The sequence below is a fragment of the Hypomesus transpacificus genome, chromosome 7, assembly GCF_021917145.1.
Source record: "Hypomesus transpacificus isolate Combined female chromosome 7, fHypTra1, whole genome shotgun sequence".
Lineage (NCBI taxonomy): Eukaryota > Metazoa > Chordata > Actinopteri > Osmeriformes > Osmeridae > Hypomesus > Hypomesus transpacificus.
The window spans coordinates 7,637,032-7,652,162 of NC_061066.1; the positions used below are offsets into that span (position 1 = coordinate 7,637,032).

A 15,131-nucleotide genomic window follows, 5' to 3' on the forward strand; every position below is an offset into this window, starting at 1 on the left:
ACTACTACGCCGATTACTGAAGTGAAAGTAACATCACAACTGTGGACTATCTAAGGATGTCAGCTGCATTCCTGCTTATTCTTCAGTGTGTTTTTACTGGTGGTAATGTGTGTGTGTGTGTACCTATGAGCCTCCCTTATTCTGGATGACCTGTTTCCTGCAGGTCTATGTTCATGTCCTCCCTCCTGCAGACCCACCTCATCTGTTTGTTGGCTCAGAAAATACCTCTCACTCTCGCTCTCTCTCTCTCACTCTCTCTCTCTCTCGCTCTCTCTCTCTCTCCCTCGCTCTCCCTCTCTCCCTCTCTCTCTCTCTCTCTCTCGCGTGCGCGCGCTTTATCAAATCAAAGCTAGGATTTACATCATTTCAAATGCATTAAGCTGCTGCTCAGAAGTGCAGCCGTATTCAGATGTGTTCAGAAAATGTAACTTGAGTGTTCTTCTGCTCCACCATTTCCCAGATAAAAAGCAGGAGAGCTCTGTGGACCGTAAGAAAGGTCAGTGACCGCTTCCTTCATGTAGCTGGCCTCACTGTGGTTCCCCTGTCCCTCAGCCCAGCACTGCCCAGCGCACAAGGCTAGCTGTGGTTCCCCTGTCCCTCAGCGCACAAGGCTAGCTGTGGTTCCCCTGTCCCCCAGCGCACAAGGCTAGCTGTGGTTCCCCTGTCCCTCAGCGCACAAGGCTAGCTGTGGTTCCCCTGTCCCCCAGCGCACAAGGCTAGCTGTGGTTCCCCTGTCCCTCAGCCCAGCGCCTCCCAGCACACAAGGCTAGCTTCAACTGTCTAGGCAAGACGTTAATGCTATCAATTAATCCTCCATTCAAAGGCTTCCGATCTTGAGGTAAAGCCGGCGGTGTCTAAACGGCTTTGAGTTGAGCTGTGGTGCTGAGCTCGGACACACGGGGTGGTCCTGGTGCCTGGCACCTGAGGGTCCTCTGGTGGTCCTGGTGCCTGGCACCTGAGGGTCCTCTGGTGGTCCTGATGCCTGGCACCTGAGGGTCCTCTGGTGGTCCTGGTGCCTGGCACCTTAGGGTGCTCTGGGCCTGCATGCTGGACACGCCCTCTCTGTCTCGTCTCATGGCTCTGTGACTTTAACACGTTGTTATCTGCTAGTGCATCCCAGCAGCCTGGCTTCTACGGGCTTTCAAGGCCAGCCTGCCCTCCTCCTCCCCTCCTCCTCCATCCTCCTCTCCTCCTCCCCTCCCCCCCCCTCCTCCTTCTCCCCTTCCCCTTCCTCTTCCTGGCTCATCCAGCGCTGAGCGGCAGGTGCTGCAGAATCCAGTTATGATGATTAGTGGTGAGCAGATTAATGCCCTGCTCCAGGCCTGGGGGAGGAGCATCTGTCCCCCCCCCCCCCCCCCCCCCCCCCCCAGACTCATTCCAACCCCATTGTTATTTCTTATAACAACATCCTGATGGCCTACCTAATGTTGGTCTGAACACAGTGAAGGGTAGTGGGGTGCTACTGAACTGCAGCGGTGAGTGTCTGAGTGGTCCTGACCTAGAGAGAGGCCAGGTCTGGTGTGTTGAGGTCCTGACCTAGAGAGAGGCCAGGTCTGGTGTGTTGAGGTCCTGACCTGGAGAGAGGCCAGGTCTGGTGTGTTGACGTCCTGACCTGGAGAGAGGCCAGGTCTGGTGTGTTGAGGTCCTGGCCTAGAGAGAGGCCAGGTCTGGTGTGTTGAGGTCCTGGCCTAGAGAGAGGCCAGGTCTGGTGTGTTGAGGGCCTGGAGAGAGGCAAGGTCTGGTGTGTTGAGGCCCTAGAGAGAGGCCAGGTCTGGTGTGTTGAGGCCCTAGAGAGGCCAGGTCTGGTGTGTTGAGGGCCTGGAGAGAGGCCAGGTCTGGTGTCTTGAGGGCCTGCCCACAGTCCCTGCGGCACAGATTCTCCCTCTCTGCCAGGAATGAGCAGTAATCCGTTGGACTGGGATTACACGCGCCGCATCGCCGCGTGAACGCAGAACCGCAGGCTGCAGCACACGAGTAGCAACGGCTTCACAGCCTCCCCTGACACACACAAACACACGCACGCACACACACGCCTGTATGCTGATGGTCCGGTAGACGGCTCAGAGAGGATGATGTCATCACGCAGGGCTGCCTGGGGGTCAGAGGTCAGCTCCTGCTGGCCCGACCTTCCGTCCCCCAGCAAGCCTCTGAGGTTACTCAGTCAGACCAGAGTCACTGTGGTCAAGCCTGATGGGGGAGGGAGGGGAGGGATGAAGGGATAGAGAGAGGGAGGAGCATTAAAGGAATTGAAACGGTGTCTGGCAGTGTGCTGGGGCGTCGCTATGCCAAAGCAGATTCCAGACCTCCCTGAGCCCAGCCTGCAGCTGAGGAGCTCACAGAGTGGGAATACGGTCATTAGATTCCCGACCCCCTCCCTAATTACATTTGGACCTGAGTCAGAGGAGTAGACGTAATTACAGTGCCATTTCTCCAAGTTCTCAAAGCCCAAAGCTCTCCTGGCTGGATGGAGACTGACATACCTGACAAGTGGTGCCAAAAACAAGGCTCCTTCTCCAGTCTTCTTGACCGTCAACTCTTCCCTCAGGCAAAATGGAGGCGAGGAGATCTGGGCCGCGCTGATCAATCTAACGTGATCGGTTTTTGTCTTTTAAAATTGACTCTGATTAGCACAAAACCGACACATTTTCCTCTTTGATTCCAACCTCTTTGGACAGATTCCTGTTCTTCGGAAGTTCCCCTGAAGTCAGCCACAAGCCCTAACCATTTCTGTTCAGTTCAAACTTACAGTGGGTTCATCCGTACACTGCTAATACGTGAGCCTCACATTGTCCCTCCCTCCCTCCCTCCCTCCCTCCCTCCCTCCCTCCCAGGTAAAGCCCAGGACGGTGCTGCCATGGAGATGCAGCCTCTGAACAGCAACGAGGGAGGTGATGCAGAGGAGAAGAAGAAGACCAACCTGCCTAAGAAGGAGAAATCTGTCCTCCAGGGCAAGCTCACCAAACTGGCTGTTCAGATCGGCAAAGCAGGTCAGGGGGAGCATCTCTGTCTCTGTCTCTCTCTCGCTCTCTCTGTCTGTCTGTCTCTCTCTCTCTCTCTCTCTCTCTCTCTCTCTCTCTCTCTCTCTCTCTCTCTCTCTCTCTCTCTCTGTTTCTCTCTGGCTATCTCTCTCTGTCTCTCTCTCTGTCTGTCTGTGTGTCACAGCTACACACACCAACAAACACACACTGTCAGCTATAGAAACTGGAAACGTCTAGGACCCACATGAACACAGTTCCAGTTACACACAACCAGATCTGCATTGTAGCCTCTGGTGGTCATCCCCCTGCTGCTCTCTGACTCCTCCCTCCTCCTGCTCCCAGGCCTGGTCATGTCAGCCATCACGGTCATCATCCTTGTGGGGCTGTTTGCTGTGGACACCTTCTGGGTCCAGGGGCTGCCCTGGGTTAAGGACTGCACCCCCATCTACGTCCAGTTCTTCGTCAAGTTCTTCATAATTGGCGTCACCGTGCTGGTGGTGGCGGTCCCTGAAGGCCTACCCCTGGCAGTCACCATCTCCCTGGCCTACTCTGTCAAGGTACGTCCCTGCCCCTGCAGCCCACGGCCCGCTGGCTGCCCACAGTGTCACTATGGCGGCCAGCCAGCCTGGGAGAGGATACATTAAGTCGACAGGATTCCCTAAATCTGGGGAGTGATCCCTTCTAAATTGTGAGCTAACGGGTATGAGCTAACGGGTATGAGCTAACGGGTATGGGCGAACGGGTATGAGCTAACGGGTATGAGCTAACGTGTATGAGCTAACGGGTATGAGCTAACGGGTATGAGCTAACGGGTATGGGCTAACGGGTATGGGCGAACGGGTATGAGCTAACGGGTATGGGCTAACGGGTAGGGGCTAACGGGTATGGGCTCACTCGCGTCACTAACTCAAGGACTTCATATGAGCACTTGGAAGAAGCTGGAACACAGGAATAGTTCTTCAGCAGTCCTAGTCTATTAACAGGTAGGTTCAGAGAGGCTTCACGCTTGTATAATCCTCCTCTCTTCCTCCTCTCCCTCTCCTCTCTTCCCCCTCTTCTTCTCTCCTCTCTCCTCCTCACCTCTCCTCCTCTCCCTCTCCTCTCCTCCCCCTCCTCCTCTTCTCTCCTCTCCTTGTAGAAAATGATGAAGGACAATAACCTGGTGAGACACCTGGACGCCTGTGAAACCATGGGCAACGCTACTGCCATCTGCTCTGACAAGACAGGAACTCTGACCATGAACCGCATGACCGTGGTGCAGGCCTTCCTCGGGGACAAACACTACCGGAAGGTTCCGGAGCCCGATCTCGTCCATGCCAGCGCCCTAGACATCCTGATTGTGGGGATAGGGGTGAACTGTGCCTACACCACCAAGATCATGGTAAGACTGAGGGTTAGGGTGGTGCTGGTGAACTGTGCCTACACCACCAAGATCATGGTAAGACTGAGGGTTAGGGTGGTGCTGGTGAACTGTGCCTACACCACCAAGATAATGGTAAGACTGAGGGTTAGGGTGGTGCTGGTGAACTGTGCCTACACCACCAAGATCATGGTAAGACTGAGGGTTAGGGTGGTGCTGGTGAACTGTGCCTACACCACCAAGATCATGGTAAGACTGAGGGTTAGGGTGGTGCTGGTGAACTGTGCCTACACCACCAAGATCATGGTAAGACTGAGGGTTAGGGTGGTGCTGGTGAACTGTGCCTACACCACCAAGATCATGGTAAGACTGAGGGTTAGGGTGGTGCTGGTGAACTGTGCCTACACCACCAAGATCATGGTAAGACTGAGGGTTAGGGTGGTGCTGGTGAACTGTGCCTACACCACCAAGATCATGGTAAGACTGAGGGTTAGGGTGGTGCTGGTGAACTGTGCCTACACCACCAAGATCATGGTAAGACTGAGGGTTAGGGTGGTGCTGGTGAACTGTGCCTACACCACCAAGATCATGGTAAGACTGAGGGTTAGGGTGGTGCTGGTGAACTGTGCCTACACCACCAAGATCATGGTAAGACTGAGGGTTAGGGTGGTGCTGGTGAACTGTGCCTACACCACCAAGATCATGGTAAGACTGAGGGTTAGGGTGGTGCTGGTGAACTGTGCCTACACCACCAAGATCATGGTAAGACTGAGGGAGGGTGGTGCTGGTAAACTGTGCCTACACCACCAAGATCATGGTAAGACTGAGGGTTAGGGTGGTGCTGGTGAACTGTGCCTACACCACCAAGATCATGGTAAGACTGAGGGAGGGTGGTGCTGGTGAACTGTGCCTACACCACCAAGATCATGGTAAGACTGAGGGTTAGGGTGGTGCTGGTGAACTGTGCCTACACCACCAAGATCATGGTAAGACTGAGGGTTAGGGTGGTGCTGGTGAACTGTGCCTACACCACCAAGATCATGGTAAGACTGAGGGTTAGGGTGGTGCTGGTGAACTGTGCCTACACCACCAAGATCATGGTAAGACTGAGGGAGGGTGGTGCTGGTGTTTAGACTGGCCTGGTCTAGTTCAGGACGGTTGGGGAGGGGGAGGGTGGTGCTGGTGTTTAGACTGGCCTGGTCTAGTTCAGGACGGTTGGGGAGGGAGAGGGTGGTGCTGGTGTTTTAGACTGGCCTGGTCTAGTTCAGGACAGTTGGGGAGGGGGAGGGTGGTGCTGGTGTTTACACTTGGCCTGGAGCTGTTAGCTTCTGGCCCGGGGCTCAGGAAGATGGTGGCCGCTGGCTGTGTGACGTTTAGGATGAACTTGACTTTTCAGACTCTGTAAGGGTACACAATGCCCAGAGGCTCAGAGAATCTGGGAAGCCCAATTTTATTTAGAATGTCAAGGGAATGAGAAATGTAACGAGTTTAAAGTGGCCTAAAACTGTTTCCCCACACATGGTGTAACAATTTGGTCTTACTTTCCCTCCCACCACCTCCCTCCCTCTCCCTCTCTCCCTCTCCCTCCCTCTCCCTCCCTCTCCCTCCCTCTCCCTCCCTCTCTCCCCCTCTCCCCCTCTCCCTCTCCCTCTCCCTCTCCCTCTCCCTCTCCCTCTCCCTCTCCCTCTCTCCCTCTCCCTCTCCCTCTCCCTCTCCCTCTCCCCCTCCCTCTCTCTCTCTCTCTCCCTCTCTCCCTCCCTCTCTCTCCCTCTCTCTCTCCTCCCCCTCCCCCCAGTCCCCAGAGAAGGAAGGCGGGTTGCCCCGCCAGGTTGGTAACAAAACAGAATGTGCCTTGCTGGGCTTCGCCAAAGACCTGAAGCGTGACTACCAGGCCATCCGCAACGAGATCCCAGAGGAAAAGCTCTACAAGGTCTACACCTTCAACTCCGTCAGGAAGTCCATGAGCACGGTGCTGAAGAACGCCGACGGAAGCTTCCGGATGTTCAGCAAAGGAGCGTCCGAGATCCTGCTGAAGAAGTGAGTTGGATGTGTGTGTGTGTGTCTGGAGTGTTCGTTCTCCTGGTAGGAGATCTGGATCCAAGCTTACGAGCCGTCAGACGCTGAATTTAACATCAGCGCTGCCAACAGCTGCTGTTGAATATTTGATATTTGGAGCGTACTCACGGTACTGTATATAACCATGTCAGTCTTGCATTATGGAGGACAGTAATAATGAACTGTGGATACCAGCACACAGCATCAGCAGCAGGAGACTAAAATCAAACTTCTGAGGATTGTTAGCTGTTAAAGCCTTTAAACAGGTTTCCATGGCCAGGTCTTAAAGGAAGCGTGTGTGTGTGTGCACATCCATGTAACAGCTTAGGCACTAAGTAGTTGAACTGCATCCTACCAAACCCCTTAACTTCACGTCTTAGAAGCTGGCCTGGAGGAATGAGCTGGTGCTGACTGTAAGCCTCTTAGCCAAGCTCGCCTCCTCCATACCCTCTTACAATCAGACCTCAGAGCTGAGGCCTCTCTTTTCACACGTTTAATCTCCCCCTCCAATCATCCCCTCCCCCTTTTTTCCCTTCCCCCTTTTCTACATGCCATCCCCTCCCCCCTCCATCCCTCCCCCATCCATCCCTCCCTCTCCCCCTCCCCCCTCTCTCCCTCCCTTCCCCTCCCCCCTTCCTCTCTCCAGGTGCTCCAAAATCATGACGGCCAGCGGCGAGGCCAAGGTGTTCCGGCCGCGCGATCGTGACGACATGGTGACCAAGGTGATCGAGCCCATGGCGTCCGAGGGCCTGCGCACCATCTGCCTGGCGTACCGGGACTTCCCTGCCTCCGAGGCAGAGCCCGACTGGGACAACGAGAACCACATCCTGTCCTGCCTCACCTGCCTCTGTGTGGTGGGCATCGAGGACCCGGTCCGACCTGAGGTCAGTGGGAGCACAGCCCCCTCATCCCCCCCCCCCCCCTCTCTCTCCTCCTCCCTCCCCTCTCCTGCTCCCCCTCCTCTCTCTCCTGCTCCCCCTCCTCTCTCTCCTGCTCCCTCCCCTCTCCTGCTCCCCCTCCTCCCTCTCCTGCTCCCCCTCCTCTCTCTCCTGCTCCCCCTCCTCTCTCTCCTGCTCCCTCCCCTCTCCTGCTCCCCCTCCTCCCTCTCCTGCTCCCCCTCCTCTCTCTCCTGCTCCCCCTCCTCTCTCTCCTGCTCCCTCCCCTCTCCTGCTCCCCCTCCTCTCTCTCCTGCTCCCTCCCCTCTCCTGCTCCCCCTCCTCTCTCTCCTGCTCCCCCTCCTCTCTCTCCTGCTCCCTCCCCTCTCCTGCTCCCCCTCCTCTCTCTCCTGCTCCCCCTCCTCTCTCTCCTGCTCCCCCTCCTCTCTCTCCTGTGCTGGGTTGGGTATTGATGTTTTCTTTTATGTCTATCTCTATACCCCTCTCTCTGTCTCCCTCTCCCCTCCCCCCCCCCCTCCTCCTCCTAGGTTCCAGACGCCATCAAGAAGTGCCAGCGTGCAGGCATCACCGTGCGCATGGTGACGGGCGACAACATCAACACAGCCCGTGCCATAGCCTCCAAGTGTGGCATCCTACTGCCCGGTGACGACTTCCTGTGCATGGAGGGCAAGGAGTTCAACAGACGGATACGCAACGAGAAGGGAGAGGTAGGTCCCACCTGGTCCCACACCTGGTCCCACACCTGGTCCCACACCTGGTCACACACCTGGTCACACCTCCATGCCTCCTCTCACGGGGTCCTCATGTACGACACTGTCTCCCCAGATCGAACAGGAGCGTATCGATAAGATCTGGCCCAAGCTGCGCGTGCTGGCCCGCTCCTCCCCCACAGACAAGCACACGCTAGTGAAAGGTAACTCCCAGCTCCCCAGGGTGGGAGGCCTCTTTCTGTGCTCCTGGTCCTGGGAGGGTGTAGCTAAGCCCGGGTGTTTGTGCCCCTCCCTCCTCCCCTCCCTCCCTGCAGGCATCATCGACAGCACCGTGCTGGAGCAGAGACAGGTGGTGGCGGTGACGGGCGACGGCACTAACGATGGCCCCGCCCTAAAGAAGGCTGATGTGGGCTTCGCCATGGTGAGCTCACGCTCTCTGCTGGGGGGGTGAGGGTGGGGTTAGGGTGAGGTTATGGGGGCGGGGTTAGTGTTAGCCACCTTTTGCAAAACAGATTTAGCAAACGCTACTGTGGGGTCCTGTTGGTTATATATTGTCATCCACTATTGTGACTTGTTCTGGATTAACAAGATTGTTAAGATAATAGAAAACTGGTCACTGAACAGCAAAGAAATGACTAATTACACACACATCTTAACTTTATTCACCCTGTGGGAGGAACCTCCTGGTTAAGCGGTGTTTAGTAAACCTTGAGTTAACTCATCTCAGACAGCTGGGATGTTAGGGTGCTGCCTGGTGTTTGACCGGGCCCCAGACCAGCAGCCCCAGACCAGCACCAGGCCAGCATCAGGCCAGATCTGAGGGTTGGTTGGTGTGTTCCTGCAGGGTATCGCAGGCACGGACGTGGCTAAGGAGGCCTCTGACATCATCCTGACAGATGATAACTTCTCCAGTATCGTGAAGGCTGTGATGTGGGGGAGGAACGTGTACGACAGCATCTCCAAGTTCCTGCAGTTCCAGCTCACCGTCAACATAGTAGCTGTTATAGTGGCCTTCACTGGAGCCTGTATCACTCAGGTAACACACACACACACTCAGGTAACACACACACACACTCAGGTAACACACACACACACACACACTCAGGTAACAAACACTCACTGGTAACACACACAGGTACTGGGCTGTGTTCAGCCTGTGATCCAGACAGCACAGGTACTGGGCTGTGTTCAGCCTGTGATCCAGACAGCACAGGTACTGGGCTGTGTTCAGCCTGTGATCCAGACAGCACAGGTACTGGGCTGTGTTCAGCCTGTGATCCAGACAGCACAGGTACTGGGCTGTGTTCAGCCTGTGATCCAGACAGCACAGGTACTGGGCTGTGTTCTGCCTGTGATCCAGACAGCACAGGTACTGGGCTGTGTTCAGCCTGTGATCCAGACAGCACAGGTACTGGGCTGTGTTCAGCCTGTGATCCAGACAGCACAGGTACTGGGCTGTGTTCTGCCTGTGATCCAGACAGCACAGGTACTGGGCTGTGTTCAGCCTGTGATCCAGACAGCACAGGTACTGGGCTGTGTTCAGCCTGTGATCCAGACAGCACAGGTACTGGGCTGTGTTCAGCCTGTGATCCAGACAGCACAGGTACTGGGCTGTGTTCAGCCTGTGATCCAGACAGCACAGGTACTGGGCTGTGTTCAGCCTGTGATCCAGACAGCACAGGTACTGGGCTGTGTTCAGCCTGTGATCCAGACAGCACAGGTACTGGGCTGTGTTCTGCCTGTGATCCAGACAGCACAGGTACTGGGCTGTGTTCAGCCTGTGATCCAGACAGCACAGGTACTGGGCTGTGTTCAGCCTGTGATCCAGACAGCACAGGTACTGGGCTGTGTTCAGCCTGTGATCCAGACAGCACAGGTACTGGGCTGTGTTCTGCCTGTGATCCAGACAGCACAGGTACTGGGCTGTGTTCAGCCTGTGATCCAGACAGCACAGGTACTGGGCTGTGTTCAGCCTGTGATCCAGACAGCACAGGTACTGGGCTGTGTTCAGCCTGTGATCCAGACAGCACAGGTACTGGGCTGTGTTCAGCCTGTGATCCAGACAGCACAGGTACTGGGCTGTGTTCAGCCTGTGATCCAGACAGCACAGGTACTGGGCTGTGTTCAGCCTGTGATCCAGACAGCACAGGTACTGGGCTGTGTTCAGCCTGTGATCCAGACAGCACAGGTACTGGGCTGTGTTCAGCCTGTGATCCAGACAGCACAGGTACTGGGCTGTGTTCAGCCTGTGATCCAGACAGCACAGGTACTGGGCTGTGTTCAGCCTGTGATCCAGACAGCACAGGTACTGGGCTGTGTTCTGCCTGTGATCCAGACAGCACAGGTACTGGGCTGTGTTCAGCCTGTGATCCAGACAGCACAGGTACTGGGCTGTGTTCAGCCTGTGATCCAGACAGCACAGGTACTGGGCTGTGTTCAGCCTGTGATCCAGACAGCACAGGTACTGGGCTGTGTTCAGCCTGCTGGTTATGATGGAACATGTGTTGCTGTTAGAAGGGAATAACACCAAATAATTCAATAAGGTGATTCCATGCTATTGTACAGTCTAGAGCCCCCACCCCCCCCACCCCCCCTTGACCCTGCCGCACCGAGACGCCACTAAATGATGGTGCAGCCAGGCAAGAAGGGATTGCTAATAGGGCTCCACAGACTGGGAACAAACAGCTATTTGAAGCCCAGCTCTGCACGGTGCTCTCTGTCTGATTACATATTGAACACTGTTGTAATGATGGCATAATGGCTGATGAAGGCTTAATTATGGATCAGGGTCGTCATCATAGCCGGCCTGTTGACAGTAGTCGTTCACAGTAACGTCTCAGTGTGGTCAGGAGAGGGGGGGGTCTGAGCAGAGAGAGTAATGCTGGGTTCTCCTTCCTGCCCACCTTTCTGTCCCCTGCCTTTCTCTCTCTCTCTCTCTCTCTCCCCTCTCTCCCCCCCTCTCTGTCTCCCCCTCCCCCTCTCTCCACCTCTCTCTCCCCCCTGCAGGACTCTCCCCTGAAGGCGGTGCAGATGCTGTGGGTGAACCTGATCATGGACACGTTTGCCTCCCTGGCCCTGGCCACTGAGCCCCCCACTGAGTCTCTGCTCCTGAGGAAGCCCTACGGCCGCAACAAGCCCCTCATCTCCCGCACCATGATGAAGAACATCTGGGACACGGAGTCTACCAGCTCACCATCATCTTCACCCTGCTGTTTGTGGGTAAGCCTGTCCCTTACAGCTGGCCATACAGCCCCAGCCTCTGCCCCCCCCAGCCTCTGCCCCCCCCCAGCCTCTGCCCCCCCCCCCCTGCCTCTGCCCCCCGCCCTGCCTCTACCCCCCCCCCCCCTGCCTCTACCCCCCCCCCCCCAGCCTCTGCCCCCCCAGCCTCTGCCCACCCCCCAGCCTCTGCCCCCCCCCCCCCCAGCCTCTACCCCCCCCCCCAGCCTCTGTCCCCCCTGCCTCTGCCTCCCCCCCCGCCTCTGCCCACCCCCCAGCCTCTGCCCCCCCAGCCTCTGTCCACTCCCCAACCTCTGCCCCCCCTCCCCCAGCCTCTGCCCCCCCCCCCAGCCTCTGCCCCCCCTGCCTCTGCCCCCCCCCCAGCCTCTGCCCCCCCCCAGCCTCTGCCCCCCCCCAGCCTCTGCCCCCCCAGACTTACATGCTTCCTGTCTCCGGCTCCCCCCCCCCCCACCCCCCCAGGTGAGAAGATCTTTGACATCGACAGTGGTCGGAACACGCCCCTTCACGCTCCTCCCTCTGAACACTACACCATCGTGTTCAACACCTTCGTCATGATGCAGCTCTTCAACGAGATCAACGCCCGCAAGATCCACGGGGAGAGGAACGTGTTCGACGGCATCTTCAACAACCTCATCTTCTGCTCCATCGTGTTCGGCACCTTCATCATCCAGGTGGGCCCTGGGCCCGGTCGCATGGCTGAAGGCTGTTCTATTTGTCAGGATATGTTTCCTATGTATTACTCATTCGTACAATTATTTGTCACCATTTAAGTTGTCGTGACTTTGAAAGGCGGATGAAGAAACACCCACTTTTATTCCCCGCCTCTCCCCCCCACACCTAAAAAAGAGACAGACCTTAAAGATCAAACTACCTCCAGTCCTCAGATCTATCATGTGTGCTGTGATGTATGCAGCTCAACCAGGAAGCATCCGTCAGGAATCATGATGTGTGTGTGCTCTCTAACACGTCCTGTCTCCCTGCGTCCCGTCTCCCTGCCTCCCTGCGTCCTGTCTCCCTGCCTCCTGTTTCCCTGCGTCCTGTCTCCCTGCGTCCTGTCTCCCTGTCTCCCTGCCTCCTGTCTCCCTGCGTCCCGTCTCCCTGCCTCCCTGCGTCCTGTCTCCCTGCCTCCTGTCTCCCTGCCTCCTGTTTCCCTGCGTCCCGTCTCCCTGCCTCCTGTCTCCCTGCGTCCTGTCTCCCTGCCTCCTGTCTCCCTGCCTCCCGTCTCCCTGCCTCCCGTCTCCCTGCGTCCCGTCTCCCTGCCTCCCGTCTCCCTGTCTCCCGTCTCCCTTCCTCCCGTCTCCCTGCGTCCTGTCTCCCTGCCTCCCGTCTCCCTGCCTCCCGTCTCCCTGCCTCCCGTCTCCCTGCGTCCCGTCTCCCTGCGTCCTGTCTCCCTGCCTCCTGTCTCCCTGCGTCCTGTCTCCCTGCGTCCCGTCTCCCTGTCTCCCTGCGTCCCGTCTCCCTGCCTCCTGTCTCCCTGCCTCCTGTCTCCCTGCGTCCTGTCTCCCTGCCTCCTGTCTCCCTGCCTCCTGTCCATTTGCGTGATGTCTCCCTGCGTGCTCTCTAACGCGTCCTGTCTCCCTGCCCTGCTCAGATCGTCATCGTGCAGTTTGGAGGCAAGCCGTTCAGCTGCGTGGGGCTGTCCATCGACCAGTGGCTCTGGTGTGTGTTCCTGGGCTTCGGCTGCCTGCTGTGGGGCCAGGTACGACCACGCCCACCTGGACCTCACCTGGGGGCCCCGCTGGACTGTTAGAGGGGCCAGTTACACTAAACAGGATGTTGTCATGTAGCTTTCTTCACTGTATAGCAGGCATTAACAGAAAATATAGCATGTTTATTAGCATTCAGACTCTACAGTTAGGGGGGACACAAGGGGGTCAAAGCTTGTTGTCATGGGGCCCCTGCCCTCCTCCAGAGCCACCCCTGTTTCTCCCTCACCTGTCTGAGGGGGACCAGCCTTACTGCTGTACCACACTGCCCCCATGTGGCCACATGTAGTAACTGAGATTTCAGTCATGAATTCAGTTGTTAAGTCCAAGACGTTAAGACATAACGGAAAGAAAGAAACCATGAAAGACATAACTTGACTGATCCCTGAGGGGAAATAAGCAGATTGTGGGTCCTTAACCTCCTCCATCCACCCTTCCTCTCCTTCCACCCCTCCTCTCCCTCCACCCCTCCTTTCCTCCTCTCCCTCCCTCTTCCTCTCCACCTCCTCCTCCCCCAGCTGATCTCGTCCGTACCGACCAGCCGTCTGAAGTTCCTGAAGACTGCGGGTCACGGCACCCAGAAGGAGGAGATCCCTGATGAGGAGCTGGAGGACATGGAGGAGATGGAGGAGATAGACCATGCAGAGCGGGAGCTGCGACGAGGGCAGATCCTCTGGTTCAGAGGCCTCAACCGCATCCAGACTCAGGTAGGGGCTCCTGGCGCTGTCCCCCCCCCCCACCGTCACCCCGACCCCCGCCCCCCTCCTCCTCAACCACCAGCAAGGGGAAACAAAGCCATATACCTCTCTCGTTCCCCCCTCTTCTCTCTCAGCCCCAAGGCCTCTGTTTGACCTCCCAGCTCTGTAAGAACGGCTTGTGCCTCCAGGAAAAACCTCTCTGGTTCAGTATTTCTGTTTGCTCTGAAGCTACCAGGCACAGCACCTGAGTCTGACCTGAAGCCAAGTGTTTCCACTGACGGCTCAGGTGAACGAACGCAAGCTAACGTCTCTCAGTCTGTGATGGTGGTTTGCTTGAGCAGTTCTAACTCTGGTGAGAGGGTTGGTGAGTCTCCAGGACATGGTGTGAGCCTGCGAGGAGGGAACAGGGAGAATCAAGTTGTAAATCAGGGTGAAACTCAGATCAGTGCCTTTTTTCCTCCTTAAACTTTCATCTTTTAAACTGCTTCTTATATCTGAAACCCCCCTCCCCCCCCACTCAATCCGAGTGACATTCTTATAATATGTGGTGCCTTTTCTTTATTTCTGCCTCTGTTTTCTTCTCCCTTGTGGCTGTGTGTTCGGGGTCTTTGCTGTCATGCTGTGTGGTTCCTTGCAGATGGATGTAGTGAGTGCGTTCCAGGGTGGAGCTTCCTTTCAGGGGGCTGTGAGGCGCCAACCCTCCAGCGCCAGCCAGCAGCAGCACCATGTAACCCATGTTTCTAGCCCTTCACATGTAGTCTTTTCTACCACTACCACTACTTCCTCTGCCGGCAACACCGCTTCTGCCGATGTGGGGTGTGAGTGTGTGTTCCTCCTATAGTGCATGACTCTCTCTCTCTGTCTCTCTCTCTCTCTCTCTCTGTCTCTGTCTCTCTCTCTCTCTGTCTCTCTCTGTCTCTCTCTCTCTCTCTCTGTCTCTCTCTCTCCTAACACCTCCCTCTTCCACTGTTCTCTGTTCCTAACGTTGATGATCTCATTCTTCTCCTAATGTCTCCTTTTTCTTGAGAAAAAAAACATGCAAAAGAAAACCAAAATACAAAGCGCAATTGCACATCACATTACATGCGTAACTATCTATGTATTTGTAACCAGGCTACTTGGTCTGAAGTCTGTCTTGTTTTCTGTTCTGCTTCTGCTTGGTCTCTGATTAAGGAGCGGGTGTTGTGGGTGGGGGGTTGGGGGGGGTGGTGAAGTGTGATAATATCCATGTGTGGTCCGTCTGCAGCTCCAGGGCCCTGGTCCTAGCTTAGTACTCGTGGCTCTGTCCCGCTCTCCTCCCTAGCAGGGTAAATGTTTTGAGTATATGCCCATGGTCACTGAACCCCCCCAAAAGAACAACAACAGTCATTTTTAAAAGAATGAAATGATTCAGTTGCTAATTCTGTTTCGAGACCAATTCCTATAAGCCATCAAACCAGGAAGTGCTTTCTCCAGAGCACCATGGCATCCTCGGCTGATGCTGCTGACAGT

The 15,131-nt window shown here is 56.2% G+C and overlaps 1 protein-coding gene across 1 annotated transcript in view; it reads left to right on the top strand.

The window, feature by feature from the left end:
• Positions 1–15,131, top strand: part of atp2b1a (ATPase plasma membrane Ca2+ transporting 1a) — a 35,946-nt gene that overhangs the window by 16,513 nt on the left and 4,302 nt on the right. The window contains 16 exon segments of the mRNA XM_047022473.1: positions 461–496; positions 2,832–2,987; positions 3,321–3,535; positions 4,117–4,359; positions 6,134–6,375; positions 7,040–7,277; positions 7,817–7,996; positions 8,115–8,202; positions 8,314–8,420; positions 8,844–9,035; positions 11,006–11,162; positions 11,165–11,218; positions 11,696–11,907; positions 12,828–12,935; positions 13,461–13,649; positions 14,278–14,367. Of these exon segments, the coding sequence (XP_046878429.1) occupies positions 461–496; positions 2,832–2,987; positions 3,321–3,535; positions 4,117–4,359; positions 6,134–6,375; positions 7,040–7,277; positions 7,817–7,996; positions 8,115–8,202; positions 8,314–8,420; positions 8,844–9,035; positions 11,006–11,162; positions 11,165–11,218; positions 11,696–11,907; positions 12,828–12,935; positions 13,461–13,649; positions 14,278–14,367 (2,507 nt within the window).